We start from the raw sequence: 20562 nt of genomic DNA, 5'->3' as shown, positions 1-20562 counted from the left end.
TGTAAATGTTCTTTGCTCGCTTACTCTATTGATTTATTTGCCGTTTGAATAACTGAAAGTTACAGGTAATAAAAAAATTTTGAGAGGCTTAACGCAGTGTGACGTTTCTCTTTGACACACTGACCTACTTTCGCCGAGAGACTCGTGTACAAAAGCTCCACTGAAGATGATATACTGTAGATTAACTCGTGCAGATAACCCTGGAAAACTTGCAATATATATATATATATATTAATTATATATATATAAATAAATGTGCATGCACATAAAACAGACAGCTATAACGCATTGACTGATTCATTTATATGTATGCATTGACATGGCACACATCTGAAGCGCGCCCTCTTGAGCTCCACGTTCTCTCGCGCTCACGTGCCCGCGCACTATTACGGGAAGCTGCTGAGCCAGAGACGCAGTCACAGACGACGGAGCATTCGCATCTGATCAAACTTTGAATCAAAGCAGATCAGAGTGTTTTGGGATGGTATGTCTTTCTATGTTGACGAAGAAGCTTGGAACAAGTGAGTATGATATTCTACAGAGATATGGGCCGTGCAGAATATTGATAAGTTTGTTGTGAGGTTCGGGTTCTGTATATAAGGGCTGTATAGAGAGAAATTCATGCACTGATTTGTAACTAATATGCCATACTGTATTTTGCTGTTGTTGTTGTTGTTTTTCTATGTTGTTTTTTTTTGGTTACAGTAGCCTATTCCTCAAGTAGGCTATTTACGGAATATAATACGCCTCCACACACACACATACACACACACACACACACACACACACACACACACACACAGACGGACTCACACACGCGCGCAAAACGTATTGCATGCACTATTACAGCTTGGTTTGGGAATTTATTTGAAGGCAATTTAGTTTTTAATGACTGCAGTTTGAGCTGCATGAACTACAAGATAATGTTCTCCGATTCGAGAATCGTACAAAAAGCATCTTGTTCTTCAGTGGAAGAAAAATAATCTTTTAAAACTTAAAAAGGGTAGGCTGTACAGTAAATGTCAGAAATGTTATTAGTAACCCAGAAATAGCACAATTTTAACTTTTCTTCCTTTAATTTTTTTGGAATCTAGAAATCTGCAACATTTTAACAACTTATATTATAATTTATTTATCTATATTTTCACTATGTCCTGTACTGTGTGCATGAATATGCCATTCAAAAGGAAGTTTCTTCTGCTCACCAAGGCTGCATTTCTTTGATAAAAAATACAGTAAAAATAAGCATATCGTATAAACATTATAACAATTTAAAATAGCTGTTTTCTGTGTGAGTCTCTGTTAAAGTGTAATTTATTTTTTGTGATGCATAGCTGTATTTTCAGCATCATTCCTCCAGTCTCATTAGAAATCATTCTAATATGCTGATTTGCACTGTAAAAAATATAATCCATAAAAAGCACATGCAGCTCATTACACATGACATTGTCAATTAATTTTTACAGACATTTCTGTTAACTCTAAAACACAATGCAATGAAGTGTGGAAGTCAAAATACTGTGTGATATTCAAAACAGCTATAAAAAATAAATACGGGAAAATGTTTCAAATTCCACAGTATATTGTGCCCTATTTTACAGATTTTTACAGAGTGTGGTTCAAACTATTTTTGGGGCCACTGTAGTTTTGTCTCAGGTACCTGTGGTTTTCCACTGAACAGGATGAAAAGGGGACGATCAAAGTGTCAGAGCTTCAGAAACAAGAGGCACAGGAGTGTCCCGCCAGCATGTGTCCAGACGGGGTCACAGAGAGCCCCAGAGGAGACGTGGGGCAGCCTGCCACACCACGTGGTCCTGCACATATTCCAGTACCTGTCTCTGGTGGACCGGGCTCGAGCCTCTTCTGTGTGTCGCCGCTGGAACGAGCTCTTTCACATCCCAGACCTCTGGAGGAGATTCGAGTTTGAGCTGAATCAGCCGGCCACATCATACCTGAGGTCCACACACCCGGATCTCATCCAGCAGATCATCAAACAACACGCTCAGCACCTGCAGTACGTCAGCTTCAAGGTACCTTCGGCTTAGAAACACTCTTAACAATAAAAGTGCTTCACAATGCCATAGAAGATCCTTTAACATCTGTTTTGACTGAATGGTTCTATGTGGATGCAAAGATAGAAAGTTCAAATGTATTTATTAAAAACAAAAATATACAATACGTCTTTACTGTCACCTTTGAGCAATTTAACATTTTCCTGGTGAGTGAAAGTAATAACTCCTTTTAAAAAAAAAAGGGGGGTAATGCACTTGCACTGAGGATCACATTGTTCATTCACGATATTTGTCTGTATGGTTAATGGGCAAAATGTTCTAAATAAATAGTTTATAAGATCAATCTGATCTGTTTGAATGTGCACATAAAACTAAAAAGTTATGCATGTACACTACATTAAGAAAATAACCAAATACTGTAATTTTAAAGGGATAGTTCATCCCAAAATGTAAATTCTTTTCATTGTTTCCCCCTATTTTTCAATGTATTTCTTTTAAAATAATTTACTCACTCTCCATTTGTTCTAAATCTGAAAACAAAATAAAATATTTTGAAGAATATTGGTACCGAAATATTTGCTGGTAGCCATTGACTTCCATATTATTTTTTCCATACTATGGAAGTCAATAGCTACCGCAAACTGTTTGGTTACTCGTGTGCATCTTTTGTGCTCAACAAAAGAAAGAAACTTTTTCACAACTTGAAAGTGAGTAAAAGACAGAATTGTCATTTTTTGGGTAAACTATCCCTTTAATTATGTTAAAAAAAAAATAATAATAATAATTATATTATTATATTATTATATATTTAATGGAAAAATATATATACACACTATATATTTTTTTCCATTAAATATATATTATTATTTTTTATTTTATTTTTTGCATGCACCATTCAGGTTGACAGCTGCACAAAATCTGCAGAAGCAGCCTGTAACATCCTCTCACAGCTGGTGAACTGCACCATTAAAACACTGGGTCTGATTTCCACAGCACGGCCGAGCTTCATGGACGTACCCCAGGTACTACAGAAACATGTTCACCCTTAACATACAACACTCACCAGCTGAATATGACATCGAACATCTGATTTAGATGGGAAATACTAGAATGTCACAGTGGGTTTACTGTAGTGTGTAATAGTAGTTTGAAACATGGCAGTATAACCAGTTCTGAAAGTGACAAGTTGAGGCTTGTTGTGCTTACTTAGTCAAAAAAGATTTGAAACAAAGAATGCCTGACTTCTTTATTTAACTACAGACTTGATGGGTGAATTAATCACCCAATAATGTGACTGACTTCCAGCTGGCTCTGCTGTTTGTGTCCTCCTTTCCAATTTCTGTCGTCACACTATACATAATCCAGGAAGATCTGGATGAGTCAGTGCCCTCATCTAGAGGCTCAATTATCCTTCAGTCGTCATTTCACTTTGTCTAGTGTACTCCATTCAGGTCAGAGCCGTTTCCTCTGAGGTGCCTTCTCAAAACATTCAAAACATTCAGAAGAATAGAACATAACAGTTTGGTTCTGGAAGTAAAAACTAAATTTTCCGCATAGGGATAATTATTTTTAACCACAGCTTATAAAGCTTCAAAGACTGACCTGCTGTGAGCTTTGAGGTTGTTAATCAATGGCGTATGCTTTTGGTAAAGCCATCTGTTTACAATTATTTAAAATAACTGTTGATCAGCTGAATTTATAGTGAAAAACTACATTACCCATGATGCTCTACAGAAAATTCCACCAATCAGACCCCAGGGAACGCCCACTCACATAAGCACCACAGTTCAGTTTGTGTTTTCAACTAACTGGCAACCCAGAGTGTTGAAATCCTATTGGTTAAACTGGCAGTGGGCGGAGTCACATAGACCAAACAAAACATCCTGACACCGAACAAACATTTCAAAGTAGAATATCTGGCTGTAGCACTGTTTTTCAAAGAAACAAGAATGTAGCATGTTTTCTAAATATCTGCAAGATTATTATAGTATTTCTGTGCTTAAGTACAGTCAAAAAATTACATACAGCACCTTTAAGTACACAGTCTTGTCTCTTGTGTGTTTTTCTGGGGTATATTTGTAGCAATAAGCAACAATACATTGTATGGGTTAAAATGATTGATTTTTCTTTTATGCCAAAAATCATTAGGATATTAAGTAAAGATCATGTTCCAGGAAGTTATTTAGTCAATTTCTTACTGTAAATATATCAAAACTTAATTTTTGATTAGTGATATGCATTGCTAGGAATTCATCTGGACAACTTTAAAGGTGATTTTCTCAATATTCAGATTCCAGATTTTCAAATAGTTGTATCTCAGCCAAATATTGTCCTCCTAACAAACCATACATCAATGGAAAGATTATTTAATGAGTTTTCAGAAGATGCATACATCTCAAATTTGAAAGATTTACCCTTATGGTTTTGTGCTCCAGGGTCACATATGACTAACACTGTCCAACAGATACAGCAGAGGATAAAGTTGCTTAAGGACCAGCATCTATTGATCTGAATGGCTCAAAACTAGTGTTAAAGGGTTAGTTCACCCAAAAAGGAAAATGATGTCATTAATAACTCACCCTCATGTCGTTCCAAACCTGTGACACCTCCGTTTATCTACGGAACACAGTTTAAGATATTTTAGATTTAGTCCGAGAGCTCTCAGTCCCTCCATTGAAGCTGTGTGTACGGTCTACTGTCCATGTCCAGAAAGGTAAGAAAAACATAATCAAAGTAGTCCATGTGACATCAGAGGGTCAGTTAGAATTTGTTTAGGCATTGAAAATACATTTTGCTCCAAAAATAACAAAAACTATGACTTTATTCAGCATTGTCTTCTCTTCCGTGTCTGTTGTGAGAGAGTTCAAAACAAAGCAGTTTGTGATATCCGGTTCACGAACGAATCATTCGATGTAACCGGATCTTTTTGAACCAGTTCACCAAATCGAACTGAATCATTTTTAATGGTTCACGTCTCCAATACGCATTAATCCACAAATGACTTAAGCTGTTAACTTTTTTAATGTGGCTGACACTCCCTCTGAGTTAAAACAAACCAATATCCCGTAGTAATTCATTTACTCAAACAAGAGATAACTGAAGATGAACACCGAGCCGAGACAGATAATGACTCGTTCACGAGTCAAGAACTGGTTGCATCGGTTTTCGGATCAACAGTACTGATGGGATGTTCGGTTCTTTTTCCGTGAACTGGTTCTTTCGGACAGTTCGATTCAATAAACCGGTTGAAGAAAACGGATCACCGGCTCTTTTGCGCTCGACGTAATGACGTTATTGGCGATGATTGCCCTTGATTCAAGCCTTCGGTTTACCTGCGCTCATAACACTAGCACAGAATCAGTTCAGAATCAATCACCAAAAGAATCAGTTCGGTTCAGACGCTCTGTGTGTCGGTCTGCTTCACGCTGAAACACACATGCGCAGTATCATCAGCTCCTCGGTTCTCGAATCGGACACGTCCGACAGAAACGGTTCTTGACTCGTAAATGAGTCATTATCTGGCTCGGCTCGGTGTTCATCTTCAGTTCTCTCTTCACAGCAGTTCAATCAGTGTACTGTTTGAGTAAATTAATTACTACGGGATATTGGTTTGTTTTAACTCAGAGGGAGTGTCAGCCACATTAAAACAGTTAACAGCTTAAGTCATTTGTGGATTAATGCGTATTAGAGACGCGAACCGTTTAAAATGATTCAGTTCGATTTGGTGAACTGGTTCAAAAAGATCCGGTTACATCGAAAGATTCGTTCGCGAACCGGATATCACAAACTGCTTTGTTTTGAACTCTCTCACAACAGACACGGAAGAGAAGACAATGCTGAATAAAGTCATAGTTTTTGTTAATTTTGGAGCAAAATGTATTTTCAATGCCTAAACAAATTCTAACTGACCCTCTGATGTCACATGGACTACTTCGATGATGTTTTTCTTACCTTTCTGGACATGGACAGTAGACCGTACACACAGCTTCAATGGAGGGACTGAGAGCTCTCGGACTAAATCTAAAATATCTTAAACTGTGTTCCGTAGATAAACGGAGGTGTCACGGGTTTGGAACGACATGAGGGTGAGTTATTAATGACATAATTTTGATGTTTGGGTGAACTAACCCTTTAATGGATGGACTTACCATTTAAACTAAACAAAATTATCTTTAAATAAATCTGTTTTAGTCCCTACAGAGCTGAGTTAAATTTAAGGTACACAATAAACAATATACAAATCATGTTTTTCAGTGTAGTTTTTTAAAGCAATGTTAAAACGCCGATCAATTTCATAAATAGCATGTTTAATTATTAATGCAATGATGCATTTGTGGGTTTATGTTGATAGTTCTGGATATGTTTGAAAATGAACCAGCATGTCCACATTACATAGCAGGGTGACCTCTGTGAAATAATGAAATTATGCTTGCTGTAAAGTTTAGGAGAAGCCCGCGGCTCTGACTCTGTCTCATCTGCTCTGTTCTCAGTCGCACTTTGTCTCAGCTCTGACGGTGGTGTTTGTGAATTCCAAGTCCCTATCTTCTATAAAAATTGATGACACACTGGTTGATGACCCTTCCCTGAACCAACAACAGTGACACGCTCAAGCTGCTGAAGATGAGCAGCTGTCCTCATGTGTCTCCTGCAGGTCAGTGCATCACCGTCTGAGTCACGCCAGATCTAATATGAATAATAATTTTTAATATACACTCCTGGACTTATTGTGCATGAGTTTATTCATGTAGTTCATGTATATGCAATTGAATATAAGCTAATATAAGCCATGCTTATCACTGAGATACATACTTGAAACTCACACTTGAATATCTTTTTTATTATTCAAATGTTTTTATAAATTATTCCACACAGGCTGCACAATTCCAAATAAACCTATTTTTTTAACCACATAGTGTATACCATATCATTGTTAGACTTAACATTGTTGTTTAAATGAAAATAAGTAACTTTGCGAGCTATAGCAATGTGCAGTAAAAGTATTTTCGATTTTTCTCTTTTTGAAAAGTTGATAAGTATAGAACTAGTTTTAATGCTTTGACTTTCTTTTCTTCCTCACGAATGTTTATTTAGTGAAAATTAATGTAATTTCTGTCGATTGTAACTTTAATGTCAACTGAAAAAAGTAACTAACCAACCAAAACTTTTCTATGAAACCTTGTTTCCACCACTGAATAAAAATAATAAAGGTAATTGCGTCTTTTTAACTCCATATTTTGACTTTTTGTCTCAGAATTATGTGATATAAACTTGCATTTATGAGTTATAAAGACAGAATTGCATTATATAAACTCTACAATTTTAAGAAAATAGTATTTTATATAAACATGAATGATGGTGAAGACACGAAAAGCGGAGTAACAGACAAATTGATTCAATCGAGTGAGTCATTTACACTGGAACCGCTCCGATTGATCCAAACTCATGAATTCAATCATTCAGTTGAAGCGATTCACTAGCAAACAAATACTAGCATTCATTTTCAAAGCAATATTGTTGGGTGAAATGTAACGGAACTCTGAATCGGTTAAATTTCATGACTTTGACGTGGGTTTGTGAAACTTTTTTTTATATCTTTTTCTTATTAAACATTAGAAATCAAATCATTAAAGGTGCACTATGTGAATTTTGCCAAACGATGTTGATATTTGAAAGCACCAAAACAAACACGCCCAGGCTACTCTAACAGGACTCTATTCTAACAGGCCCTATTTGGACATTTCCACCCCACACATGTTGGGTACATAAACATGTGTTGGGTTCCTGTGGCTTAGTGGTAGAGCATAAGGTTGTGGGTTCGATTCTCAGGCTACACACATACTCGTAAAAAATGAATAGCTAAATGCATAAATGTAATGTACAACACTGATATAAGGATAATTGTGGAAATAAGCAAAGATGAAGCACAAGCCAATGCAGATAAGTTTTGTTAAATTAGTGAATTTTTTACATCCAATTGGGAATTTAATATTAATCAGAAATCATTATAGGTTGTTTGTATACAAACACTGCCAACACACATTTTACTTCAAACATGTAAAAGTGAATGTTGCATCCGATGATGCCTTTAAGTGTACTGTAATCACCTACCCTTGTTTATGAACCCAAGTTCACCTGTTTCTTCTCGCTCATCCAGGCATCCTACGTGTGGCCGATCAGTGTCATGGCCTGCGCGAACTGGCTCTGAACTACCACCTACTGAGCGACGAGCTTCTGCTGGCGCTGTCCTCCGAGAAACACGTCCACCTGGAGCACCTGCGCATTGACGTGGTGAGCGAGAACCCTGGCCAAACGCAGTTCCACTCCATCAAGAAGAGCAGCTGGGACGCCCTCATCCGCCACTCGCCCCAGGTCAACATCGTCATGTACTTCTTCCTCTACGAGGAGGAGTTCGAGCCCTTCTTCTGTGAGGAGACACCCGTCACTCACCTGTACTTCGGCCAGGCTGTCAGTAAAGACATGCTGGGGCGCATCGGGCTGAACTGTCCACGTCTCGTGGAGCTGGTGGTGTGCGCTAATGGGCTGGAACCGCTGGACGAAGAGCTGATCCGCATCGCTGAACGCTGCAAGAGCCTGACGGCCATCGGCTTGGGCGAGTGTGAGGTCACCTGCAGCGGCTTCATGGAGTTCGTGAAGATGTGCGGCGGCCGCTTGAGCCAGCTGTCCATCATGGAGGAGGTGCTCATCCCCGACAACACCTACAACATCGAGCAGATCCACAGCGAGGTCTCCAAACATTTGGGCAGGATTTGGTTTCCTGATATGATGCCCATTTGGTAGAAACGCAGCCGATACGTCAAAACAATTCCACTTTAGACAGTGTTGCCAAGTCTGTGGTTTTTCCGTGGAACTGGGCTACAGGGGACCCCTTCTGAATTTATAGTGGACTAGTTTTGGGTAGCAATTGGGTGTTTGTTTTTTCGAAAACCTGGCAACCTTGACTCTAGTCTGCAAAGCCATTGGAAGGCAAGCCTGCAACCTTCAGCCAAAAAGGAAAAACAGCTAATGCTAACGCTTCTGGTTTTGCAGTACATGGGAAAGGAGACCAGAGGCCATTTTTTTAAATGGATTTCAATGGAGGAGAGGCTTTACTACACTAAATAAACAGCTTTTTAGCAGAAACACCTTATAATTTAATGAATTGACAGCCTATTGGCTTATCTTCAACACATTTTACACTAAACAATACTTTTGGATCGGACTATGTTGTGAGTTGACACCGAAAAAAAAACTTTTTCTGACGTGGGATTCAAATTATGGCACACTTCATTCATTTCTGTGGTATCCGTAAACATCGATTGACTCAAGGCTGTAATGTGATTGGTTATTAAGGCACATATGATCCAAGTTGACCGCTAGACTTTCTCCAATAGTTGGTAATACCAAAGACTACAGAATACCCAATACATGTCACTCATATAGTTTGGAATGGGAAAAAACGCTCAATATGGCCGCTGAATCGCAGGAAGTCCCGCCTCCTGAATGAAAGAGCCAATCGCTAATCGGTAAATGCAGTGTGAGTTTGGCAGCCGTTAGACATAATGGGAGAACGTTAATAAAAATGTAGCATGGGAAACTGAACATCTGGATCATAAGTGTGGAGGAGCTGCTGTAGAAACATGATTTGTGATCGGATCACAGAGAAGGGATTTGAGTGCAAAGTGTTTACAGATCAACACAAGTGGCCACACGTGAAACCACGGTTCTTTATGGGTCACTCATTGGCACACAACCCCTCAGGGACTTGTTAAAGAGCTCGTATTTAATGGATTATCCTTCTTTTGATGGCTGAACAGAAATAAATGCGGCAGCAGCAGTCTGCATGTCTCTATAAGCAAAGACTATAGAGCTATTAATAAGTCTATGTTCTGGCACCCCGTCAAAATAAAAGTCAGATTTAACTTAAAAAAAATATGACGGAAATATAATACTACTGTATACCAAAATGTTATTCTCAAAATAATAATAATAATTTTAAGGAATATCATAGCCAAGGTATTTTTTATTGATTTATTTAGTTCTGTTGTGCAGCATCTTGCTTGACAGCATGTTTTGTTTTGCATTTTTATTGATTGCATGATTGAACTGTTATTACTTCATTTCTTTGAACATAATTTTTTATGATAAATAAATAAATAAATAAAATGGGAAATTAGAATTCCCCTAATTACTGTTTAGGGGAAAACAATTTATATATAACTTCATAGTTTATGAAGTATGTTTTACTACATTAAAACCCAGTAATTCTCTGGCAAGAAAAAAAAATGATGTCATATAAACTGGTCCACTGTGCTGTTGTTTATTTGTAGATTTATAAACATTTGAAGCATAATATGCATTTACACTGTCCTCTTATTAGTATGATCATACTGTCTTATAAACACCAAACCACTGCAATTAATGTGTCTTTTACTGTATTTCACAAAGCTCAGCTTTATCTTAAAACATACTCTGTGTTTAGTAGCAGCCTGTGAAGATACTCCATTTACAATATTTACATTTCAAAGAGAGGTCAATATTAGGAGTCAAACTGTGGCATTTTTTTTTCTTTTCGTTTTTTTATTGTAAGTCTGTTATTTTAAATGCAAATTGAATTTCTCTTGAATCTATTTGCGATGGTCTCGTTGTTTTATAAGATAGCCCACAGAAATTGAAATTAAAATTTTAATTGAAAATATTTTTATAGCCTACATATATTTTATATCACATTCACCTATTACAGGATTAATTATCATCATGCAAATGTATTTTTTTGTAAATCAAAAGTGTGTTCTTACTGTAAACATCAATCATATTGCAAAGTAGAAAAAAAAAAAAAATGCTTTTGACTCAATAGTGACATTATTATTTGGGCGGCTATACCACTTAATATACAATTCTACGTATTAAATAATAAAATAATCCCTAATTTGCAATGCATATATTAAACATTTTTTAAATGCACTAGTAAATAAACTAACAGCTTAACTTCATTTCAAACCTGCAGTCTCTGTCTTTAAAGACGTCTTACACCAAGTGACTGTCTGAAAACACTTAATAAAGCACCCCACTCCAAACTCCAACCATCTTGTGTCTTCTTTTTCTTCTTTAATGGATGGCTGTGTTTGCAGTTCATCAGAGCACCACTAGATCGCAGAAGCATCCCATCAGAAACCCTCCTGACATGTTACATAAAAGTGCATTGGGTTCTGCAAACAGAATCAACACAAGACACTTTATATTCATTCTGAGGCTCGACTGTGGTGTGTGTTGCACACATGCTATGATCCGTCTGTGCGTGAGGTCATCACTGACCGCGTCATGACTGAAGAACGTCAACCAGACATCAGCAGGACAATTAAATATTCAAATAACGGCACAGGACTGTGATCCACCTGAACGTATTACACAAACAGACATCAACACGCATCACGATAGGAATGAATAAACAGAAATAGATCCATCCTCCTTAATCTCACTGTGGCGCTTGTGTTTCTGTCAGCACGCACAACAAGCTCTATATGAACCGAGATATTATGTAACATCTGCAAACCTCAGTTACTGCATGAGTAGCTCAAAGCACAAGTGCATACAAATGTGGTCCACATGCAACCTGCCACATTGACATTCACATTACACGCATGTATTGATCGAGCATGGACTACGCTCGTGTGTGTGTGTGTGTGTGTGTGTGTGTGTGTGTGTGTGTGTGTGTGTGTGGAAAAATGCAAGGACCTCAGGACATGCAAGGTGTACCTGGTAAATTGAGAGATAGAGAGAGAGAAAAAAAGGTTTTAAGGTATTAAAGTAAATTGCACATAAATTTATGCAATTGCACATCATATAGGCACCGGCGGCGCCAGGGGGGGTCTTGGGGGGTCTCAAGACCCTGCAAAAAAATGCTTTGACCCCCCATCCTCTACCTGATTAAAATATATATATAAAATATATATATATTACAACCGGAAGTTGAAGTCGGCCACGTGCCCGCCATCTTGTAGCAGAACTTCACTTGCGTTAGCATCCCATTGACTCCCATTCATTTTGGCGTCACTTTGACAGCAAATAACTTTACATCTGAGGCGTTTAAAGACTCCATTTGTCCATTATTTATTTCTAAAGATACACGACAACGTATAAAGGGCTCCATTACCTTCTATGTTACATTATGGCCCCGTAGAAACAGTTTTTGTAAAAATAGGCTAAGGATTGCGTCATAACCACTCGACTCTCTGTCGCACAGTAGAGAAATTACCGTAAAGACAGGAGGAGAAGCTCGCAGGCAATCGGGGAGACATCAAGAGAGAAGCCCATAGATACAAGCCCTGGAGTTACATTTTAAAATACTATACAAAATAATTAATCAGAATACTTACTCACGCCAAAGAACTCCTCGCTCAAGCTCGCCGTCTCTGCAAGATGAACGATGGCAGTTTGCACGCACAGCTACTAGAAGATTTACATCTGTCAGACGAGTTGCTGACGTCATCAAGCTTAGTTTGAGTCTGCGCGTCAGAAACGGAAGTGCTAAAAATTACTAAAAATGGGCTTCACTTGTCTCAATTGAGTTCCAATGGGGTCGCTGTGTCCATTTCTTTTACTGTCTATGATGATACTGCGCATGTGTGATTCAGCGTGAAGCAGACCGACACACAGAGCGTCTGAACCGAACTGATTCTTTTGGTGATTGATTCTGAACTGATTCTGTGCTAGTGTTATGAGCGCGGGTAAACCGAAGGCTAGAATGAAGGGCAATCATCGCCAAAGACATTACATAGAGCGCAAAAGAACCGGTGAACCGTTTTTTTTTTCAACTGGTTTATTTGATTGAATTGTCCGAAAGAACAGGTTTACTTGAGCACCTGCTACATTGCCCCTTAAGTGCCCTTTTGTCAAAGCAAAATTTCCTCGAATTTTTTTTTTAATAACATACCCTTTTTTGAATGCCTGCCCATTAATAATAATTTATCCATAAATAAAACGACCAACATGATGACCTCACCTGACGACGACGACCTCCTCATCCGACGGGGACGATTCCTCACGCTGCACGAGCATTTTTTAATTGTTAGAGGATATTTTCAACACCGCGGCCAGATCGTGATCGGAGTAGCCCTAACACAACACTGGTAAGGCTTATTCAGATTTTCTCATTCTCTGAATTATCATTATAAAAATAAAAACCATTCAGAAATGAATTAAAATATAATTATATTTTAAATGTGACGCAAATATATTTACAACAGCAAGACCACTTTAGCCTGTAAACTCAATAATATCTCTCTGGAAATAAATGTCAAAATATCAATGTCAATAAAAGATGCATAATATACCTGACATCAAAGTGCAGTGTGAAGGATATGAATAACAAATGTAGCCTGTCATTTGTTTACATTGCAAAGGTGTTCAATTTTAGACAACTACAACAGTAATAATAATATTAATCACTATATTCCAGTTTATCAGTTTTTTATGTTTTGTATCAATATTTAAGGTGGACTTATTGATTAGGTGCAAGAGTAGTAGTGATGGTTAAAATAATAGATTAATGCTGAAATAGTAAATTGAGCCTTGTTCCTAGATGGACAGAGAGTGGAAAGTAATAGATCAGACGAGGAGATGGAGATAGAGGAAGAAAAAGAGGGACATGTAGAGGCACAAGTGACAGAAAGAGCAGGTAACAGCAAGCCAGGAGACAGAGGCTGGTGAGAAAGAGGAACAAGTGTTTTCTATAGTTTTGACTATAACAGCTGTTCTTAATTATTCTGTAGAACAGAGAAGAAAAAGCCATCAGGTTGGGACAATATAAGACATTTCATTTTCTAATCCCGGAGCTATTATTATTTTAAATTTAAAATTGTCTTCTCTATTGTTTCTTTTTCAAAACTGCATCAAAGCATTTGCTGCTGTATCAATACATAATCATCCATATCGATACGCGAATCAGCAAGGAATGCATCACAATATATTGCTGTATTGATATTTAGACCAGCGCCATTTAAAGCCTTGTTCCATGTGCCCCTTTTATACTTTGAGCACCTGCCCCTCCAAAGGTCTCTGCACGGCCCTGTTCAGAGGGAGTGTCAGCCACGTTAAAAAAGTTAACCGCTTAAGTCATTTGTGGATTAATGCGTATTAGAGACGCGAACCATTTCAAACAATTCAGTTCGATTTGGTGAACTGGTTCAAGAAGATCCGGTTACATCGAATGATTTGTTCGTGAACCAGATATCACTACACTTCAGTGTTTTGAAATCTCACTTTGAACTGAAGAGAAGACAATGCTGAATAAAGTCATAGGTTTTGCTATTTTTGGACCAAAATGTATTTTCAATGCAGTAATATGCAGTTATTAGCCGTGTCCGCTGTATTTTTTGTTGGTTTTCATGAGACCCCCCTTGAAATGACCAGGACCCCCCATTGCCCCCCCCAATCAAAATTGTCATATAGGCCTATACGTGACCCTGGACTACAAAACCAGTCATAAAGGTCAACTTTTCCGAAATTGAGATTTATACATCATCTGAAAGCTGAATACATTGCCGTTCCATTGATGTTTGGTTTGTTAGGAGGGCAATATTCGGCCGAGATACAACAACTTGAAAATCTGGAATCTGAGGGTGCAAGAAAAAAAAAAAAGAAAATCTAAATATTGAGAACATCGTCTTTAAAGTTGTTCAGATTAAGTTTTTAGCAATGCATATGACTAATCAAAAATTAAGTTTTGATATATTTATGGTAGGAAATTAAAAAAATATATATATATATATCTTCATGTAACATGATCTTTACTTAATATCCTAATAATTTTTGGCATAAAAGAAATTGATAATTTTTCAATGTACTATATTGCTACAATACGTCCATTTTATTTCAGATTAGAATTTTTATTTGTATTTTTTTTGTATTTTTTTATTTGTATTTATTTTAAAGCTCAGGTATGAGTTGACTGTATAACCCCGCTACCATTCAAAAGTTTGTGGTTGGTAAAATTTATTCTAATGCTATTTAATCATGTTTCTACTCCGGTTTGTTTAAATATTAACATTTAAACTGAATATAATTTGCTATAATGACAGAGTTGTTCAAACATACATTAAATATCGAAGAACAGGTGAAGTATAAATATAATGAATACTGTATGTATTATAGTGCGCATATTTAGCAAAATGCTCCTTTTATAGTGCACTTTTCAAGCTAACTATAAATTTACGGTCACATGAATAGCTTTTCTGAGGTAAATGCAGTGATGTTATATGTTTAGCTTCATTGACGATTTTCCATGAGCGATTATATATGAGACTTTATACACTTCGGTAAGTTGTTTTCTTTCTTTCAACATACCTTCTGATGTTGATTCATCTTTATTTTGTGCAGTAACTGGTAGTAACGCGGAAGAGATGATTGGTTTATAGTTTATCTGTCACTCCACATTAAAGAGCATCAAAACAGCATTTATTTTTTCTAATTTAGCAATAAAACTGCCAGAATTCATATCTAAGGAATTGATATTTTCGATCCAATCATAATGCTGTATAAAGCCCAGTGCGTCTGCACGTCAAACAAAAAGGGAAAATAGAAGATAGAAAATAGAAAAAAGAATAATTCAGACATGCTGTAATCTTTAAAAAACCTCTAAAGTCTCAAAAACATAATACGATTTAAAAAAAACTGCAAATTCTTGGAGTATGTTAGATTTGATTATTGTTAAACACTAGGAGATTTAATGAGAGGATGTATTGTTACTGTACATTGTTATTTTAGTATTATATTATTAATATACTCAGTTTTTAATACCATTTTTTATTAGCTGCCCATTTTATATTATTTAGATTTTTAGTTTAATTTTCCTTAGTTATTTTTTACTTACCTTTATATTTATATTTATTTAATTTCTATTTATTTTAAGTTATTTTATTGCTTCAATGTACACTTATTTGAATAAGTTGCCATGGCTACAACTGTGTTTAATTTTTTATCTGATATTTATGTTTTTATTTCATATTTATTAGTGTATAAGTAAGTTATAGTTTAACTATAAACCCTGCTACCATTCAAAAATGGGGTCTGTAAAATGTGTAAAAAGTCTCACCATCATGCATTAGTTATATCAAACCTACATTAAAAACTGAAAATTGGTAAAATATTAATATAAAATAAAATAGCTGTAATTTATGTGAATATCTATGGAAATATAATTTATTTCTGCGATGCACAGCTGTATTTTGAGCATCATTACTCCAGTCTTCAGTGTCACATGATCTTCAGAAATCAGAATAATGTGATGCTTTCTGTTCATTCCTGATTATAATCAGGGTTGAAAACAGTTTAGTGCCCTAATATTTTTGTGGAAACTGTGATAGATTTTATTTTTTCAGGATTCACAGATGAATAGAAAGTTGAAAAAGATCAGCATTTATTAGAAATAGAAATATTTTATAACATTATGCATTTACTGTAACTTTTTATCAATTTAATGTGACCTTGTCACATTAAAAAAAAAATTGCATTGACTGCAAACCTTTGAACAGTCACATACCTACCATTTAATTTATTCTTTCTCCATCCGTTTTTAGTTTAACTGAATATTAGAGATAACAGACTAACATTGTAGACAAGACAAAAACATCACATGTTCTAAGCCAATGAGCTTCCACCTAACCTGTGATGTCATTTCCCCTCATGCACAATGACATCACGATCTAATTAATATTCATGAGACATTGTCATTCTAACAGGACTGGTTTGAGAATATATCTGGGTTATGGCTAAATGAAATTCCAGTTGTTGCCCATTTCACTATGTTACATAAATGGCTTATGATTCTCTCATTTCCACACAGATTTCTATTTAGGGACTAAACTAAGATGATGATACATGATTTTATGCCTTGTCAAAATCTAGGACAACCAAAACCGGAGGTTTTAGATGCACAAGATGAGGCATTTCATAAAACGTGTGTAAAACAATATATGAGGAGGTCTTGGGGAAGAGATTTAATGTTGAAATGAAACTAGAACAGTTTCCTGCCCTCCTCAGAAGTGTGAAAATGGGATTACAGAGCAGCAATATGAGCCCTTCAGACCGGTGAATGCACTTTTTCTCAGCGCTCTTAAACACAAACAGACAAAAATACGCAGACATGAAATGAAAAACAGCATATCTGACAAATTGTTGCAAGCGTGTTGTTTATGTATTTATGCAGAACTTCATTCTTGAGGGGATGAAACTGTGTAACACTGAAGCCTCTGTTGTCCCAGATGAACTAATTAACCCTTTTTCTTCTGTGCGGTTCAGTGTTTTAAATCCCACACAACATGTGCAACACATCAAGATATCTGACCCGGCTGATCCTGCTGGCATTAAATAACTAATAAATCTACGATTAGAAGATTAAAGTCACCGTATTTTGAAAATAAAGCTAAAATTAGGAGAATAAACTTGTAGCGATATGAGATTAGAGTCGTCATATTTTCAGAAAAAAATAAGTAGCATTAAAAAATTTAAATCCCAATAATTTGAGAATAAAATCTTAGTATTAAGAGATTAAATTTGCAATATTTTGAAAACAAATAAGTATTATTATGAGATTAAAATCATAATATATTATGAATAAATAAGCAGCATTATGAGATTAAGATCATAATATTTTTAGAATAAATAAATTGCATTATAAAAATAAGATCATAATATTTTGAGAATAAATAAGCAGCATTATGAGATTAAAATAGTAATATTTAAAAAATAAATAAGCAGTATTATGAAATTACATTTTTTATATTTTGAAAACAAATAATTAGCATTATGATATCAAAATACTAATATTTTGAGAATACAATTCTAGTAATATGAGATTAAAGTGATATTTCAAAAATAAATTAGTATTATGAAATTAAAATCGTAATATTTTGAGAATAAAGTCATAGCATTCTGAGATTAAAGTCATAATATTGTGCGAATAAAGTTAATTAAAATGAAAATTCCATCTACTACACACACACACACACACACACACACAACATCGATAACATCCAACCTGTAATTTTTCTAATGTATTTAACATTTAAAACCATAATAAAAGATTGAAATAGCTTCTAGCTTGTTTTTTTTTAATTCTCAATACAATTAATTTCATTTTTCTACGACTTTATTCTCATAATTTTCAAATTCTGAATCGAATCTTGTAATCTTTATTTATTTTATTAATTTATGTGGCACTAAAAGGCTGTGGGAACCTCCAGAAGGTCAGATTACATTTCATGTCACAAAACTGACTGTGAATGTTATCTGGATGATTACACACTTAAAAATGAGGAGTGTTTACTGGCACTTATGATTCATTTAAAGAACTAGTGACATTAATTGAACATTTCCATTGTACAAAAGATACTTATGTCATCTCATTTCTGCCATGGGATAAAAAGATAACTGTGCCTTTTTATTCCCAATTCTGACTTTTTAAAACACAACTCTGAGACCAAAGTCAGAATTGTGAGATATTAACTTTCTGGAAAAATTCTTGAGAAAACAGCAAGATGTCAATTCTGAGTTCTAGGGGGAAAGTCAGAAGTGACAGGTATAAACTTGCAAATTACGAGAAAGAAAAGTCAGACTAAATAAAAGGTCACTGGTAACTTTTTTACTTTTTAAACCATGGAATAAAACAGAATTATGTAAACTCAGAATTCAGGGGAAAAAAGTCAAAATTGCAAGATGTAAATCCGACTTGTGAAATAAAAAGTTGATTTTTTTTGGACTGTGGAAACATAAAAAATAAAATAAAATAATTGCAAAATGTAAACTGATTTTAAGGAAAAAGTCAGTATTGTGAAATAAAGTTGCAGAATTTTTCAGCGAGAAAAGTCAAAATTGCAAGATGTAAATTCTGAATTCTACGGTAAAAGTTACAAATGAGAGATATAAACTCATGTCTGTGAGTACAAAGTCCTATTATACATTTTTTTTTTATACCATGACAGAAACATTCAAACAGAATTGCAAAATAAAACTCCGAAATGTGAGAAAAAACTGAGAAAAAAAATCTGAATTGTGAGGAAAAGAATTGTTCAGTGGCAGAAAGAAAATAAAAAATAGGAGAATTCCAAGATATAAACTCAGAATTCAGAGAAAAATGTAATGTGAGATAAAAAAAAAGAAAAAAAAGAACTGTGCTTCTTTATTAACAGGGATCTAATACTAAGAACAAAAAATGGTTCTTGTATGAACTATTCCCTGAAAGGTTCCCAAATTTATTCTTCTGTGGACATCCCCCTTATTTATTTTTTAAGAGTGTAGGAGGAAGATGAAGGGACCACTGAATAAACCATTTCCAAAAAACCTCTACCTTCTCGGTGAAGCATTAATAAAATTAAAAGCATTTGAATAAAATGAACACATTCTTTAACATCTCCATTTTTTGTTAAATTTTTTAAAAAACAACAACAACAACAAAAAACACCTAAATAAAAAACTTTTTTTTTCTTAAATGGGTGAAAACTGCTAATAATGTTAGCTACTTTATGCGTATTTACACCGTCAGAGGGGGCTGTTTACACTAGCTAGTGTTAATTCAACACCACAACTTTAACACTTTACTCTGAAGGTACCCAACACTGAAGATTTTGCTGTTTTTGCTCCTGCATAACACTCTAAAATACATGAATAAAGGAGTTTTTCAGGTGCTCTGGATCCGCATACATTAAGTTGTGACGAACCCAGGGTGATACAATCATGCTCCACTGGTAATCATCTTAATTAATGTTGACCCGATGTCTTTGAACGTCTCAGTGCTACAGGTTTGAAGCCAAATATAATTTCTACCCTGGACGAAGTGCTTAGTTTGGGGTCCTCGTGTGCGATTTGGGAAATTAGCGCTGACCAGCAGATGAAGGGTCCTCAGCTTCACTGAACTTCTCTCTCAGACTTGACTCATTACAGACGCATGGGACGCAGACTTAGGGGACGATGGATGAAAAATCTAATTGCATGCACCAAGTAAGTGCTTGCTGGAGAATTAAAGTGTAGTAATTATAAAACACACCACCACCAGGCTGCCAAGCACAAGCTGGAGAAGAATTAGTCATGCAGGGACAGTAGTAAAATATCTCGTGGCATAATGTATGTACATGGCGGCCTATTATTGTTATTGTTTTGGTATGAAGAAGCATGTCCTCAATGCTGGCTTTTGGCCGTTGTGGAGGAAACAGCACTGTGTTGCAGATGGCCAAAGCCACCTCCAGTATCAGCTTCCTGTCTGGAACCACCTCCGTTTCCTGTTGGAGGAAGTACGGCTGCGATTACATCATGCACAACAAGACCGTGCGCTTTGTTTCCATAGGTGGAAAATTGCACGACATCGTATGACAGCAATGGGGCGCGAGACGATCTGTACAGCAGCACTAGCCCATGTTTAATGCTCCCCGGCGGCTTCATATGTCAACAGATCCAAACCGAGCGGATCCGAGCCAGCATCATACTGACACCAAACTGCTCGGCCATCTGCAGGAGAACGGGTCAGGGGCGAGACGTCAGAAATTACACATTCAAGTGATTT

At 36.0% G+C, this 20562-nt stretch overlaps 1 protein-coding gene across 1 annotated transcript; it reads left to right on the top strand.

Annotated features, from left to right (window-relative positions):
* The first annotated feature begins 414 nt into the window (after positions 1-414).
* Positions 415-8994, top strand: fbxl3l (F-box and leucine-rich repeat protein 3, like). The gene is given in 6 exon segments (XM_059516639.1): positions 415-521; positions 1682-2030; positions 2912-3034; positions 6503-6597; positions 6599-6663; positions 8167-8994. Coding segments are annotated over 6 exon segments (1311 nt in total). The 5' UTR covers positions 415-486; the 3' UTR covers positions 8811-8994.
* Positions 8995-20562: the final 11568 nt, after the last annotated feature.

This window comes from Carassius carassius, chromosome 29 (genome assembly GCF_963082965.1).
Source record: "Carassius carassius chromosome 29, fCarCar2.1, whole genome shotgun sequence".
Classification (NCBI taxonomy): Eukaryota; Metazoa; Chordata; class Actinopteri; order Cypriniformes; family Cyprinidae; genus Carassius; species Carassius carassius.
This window is presented reverse-complemented; position numbering and strand designations above follow the sequence as displayed.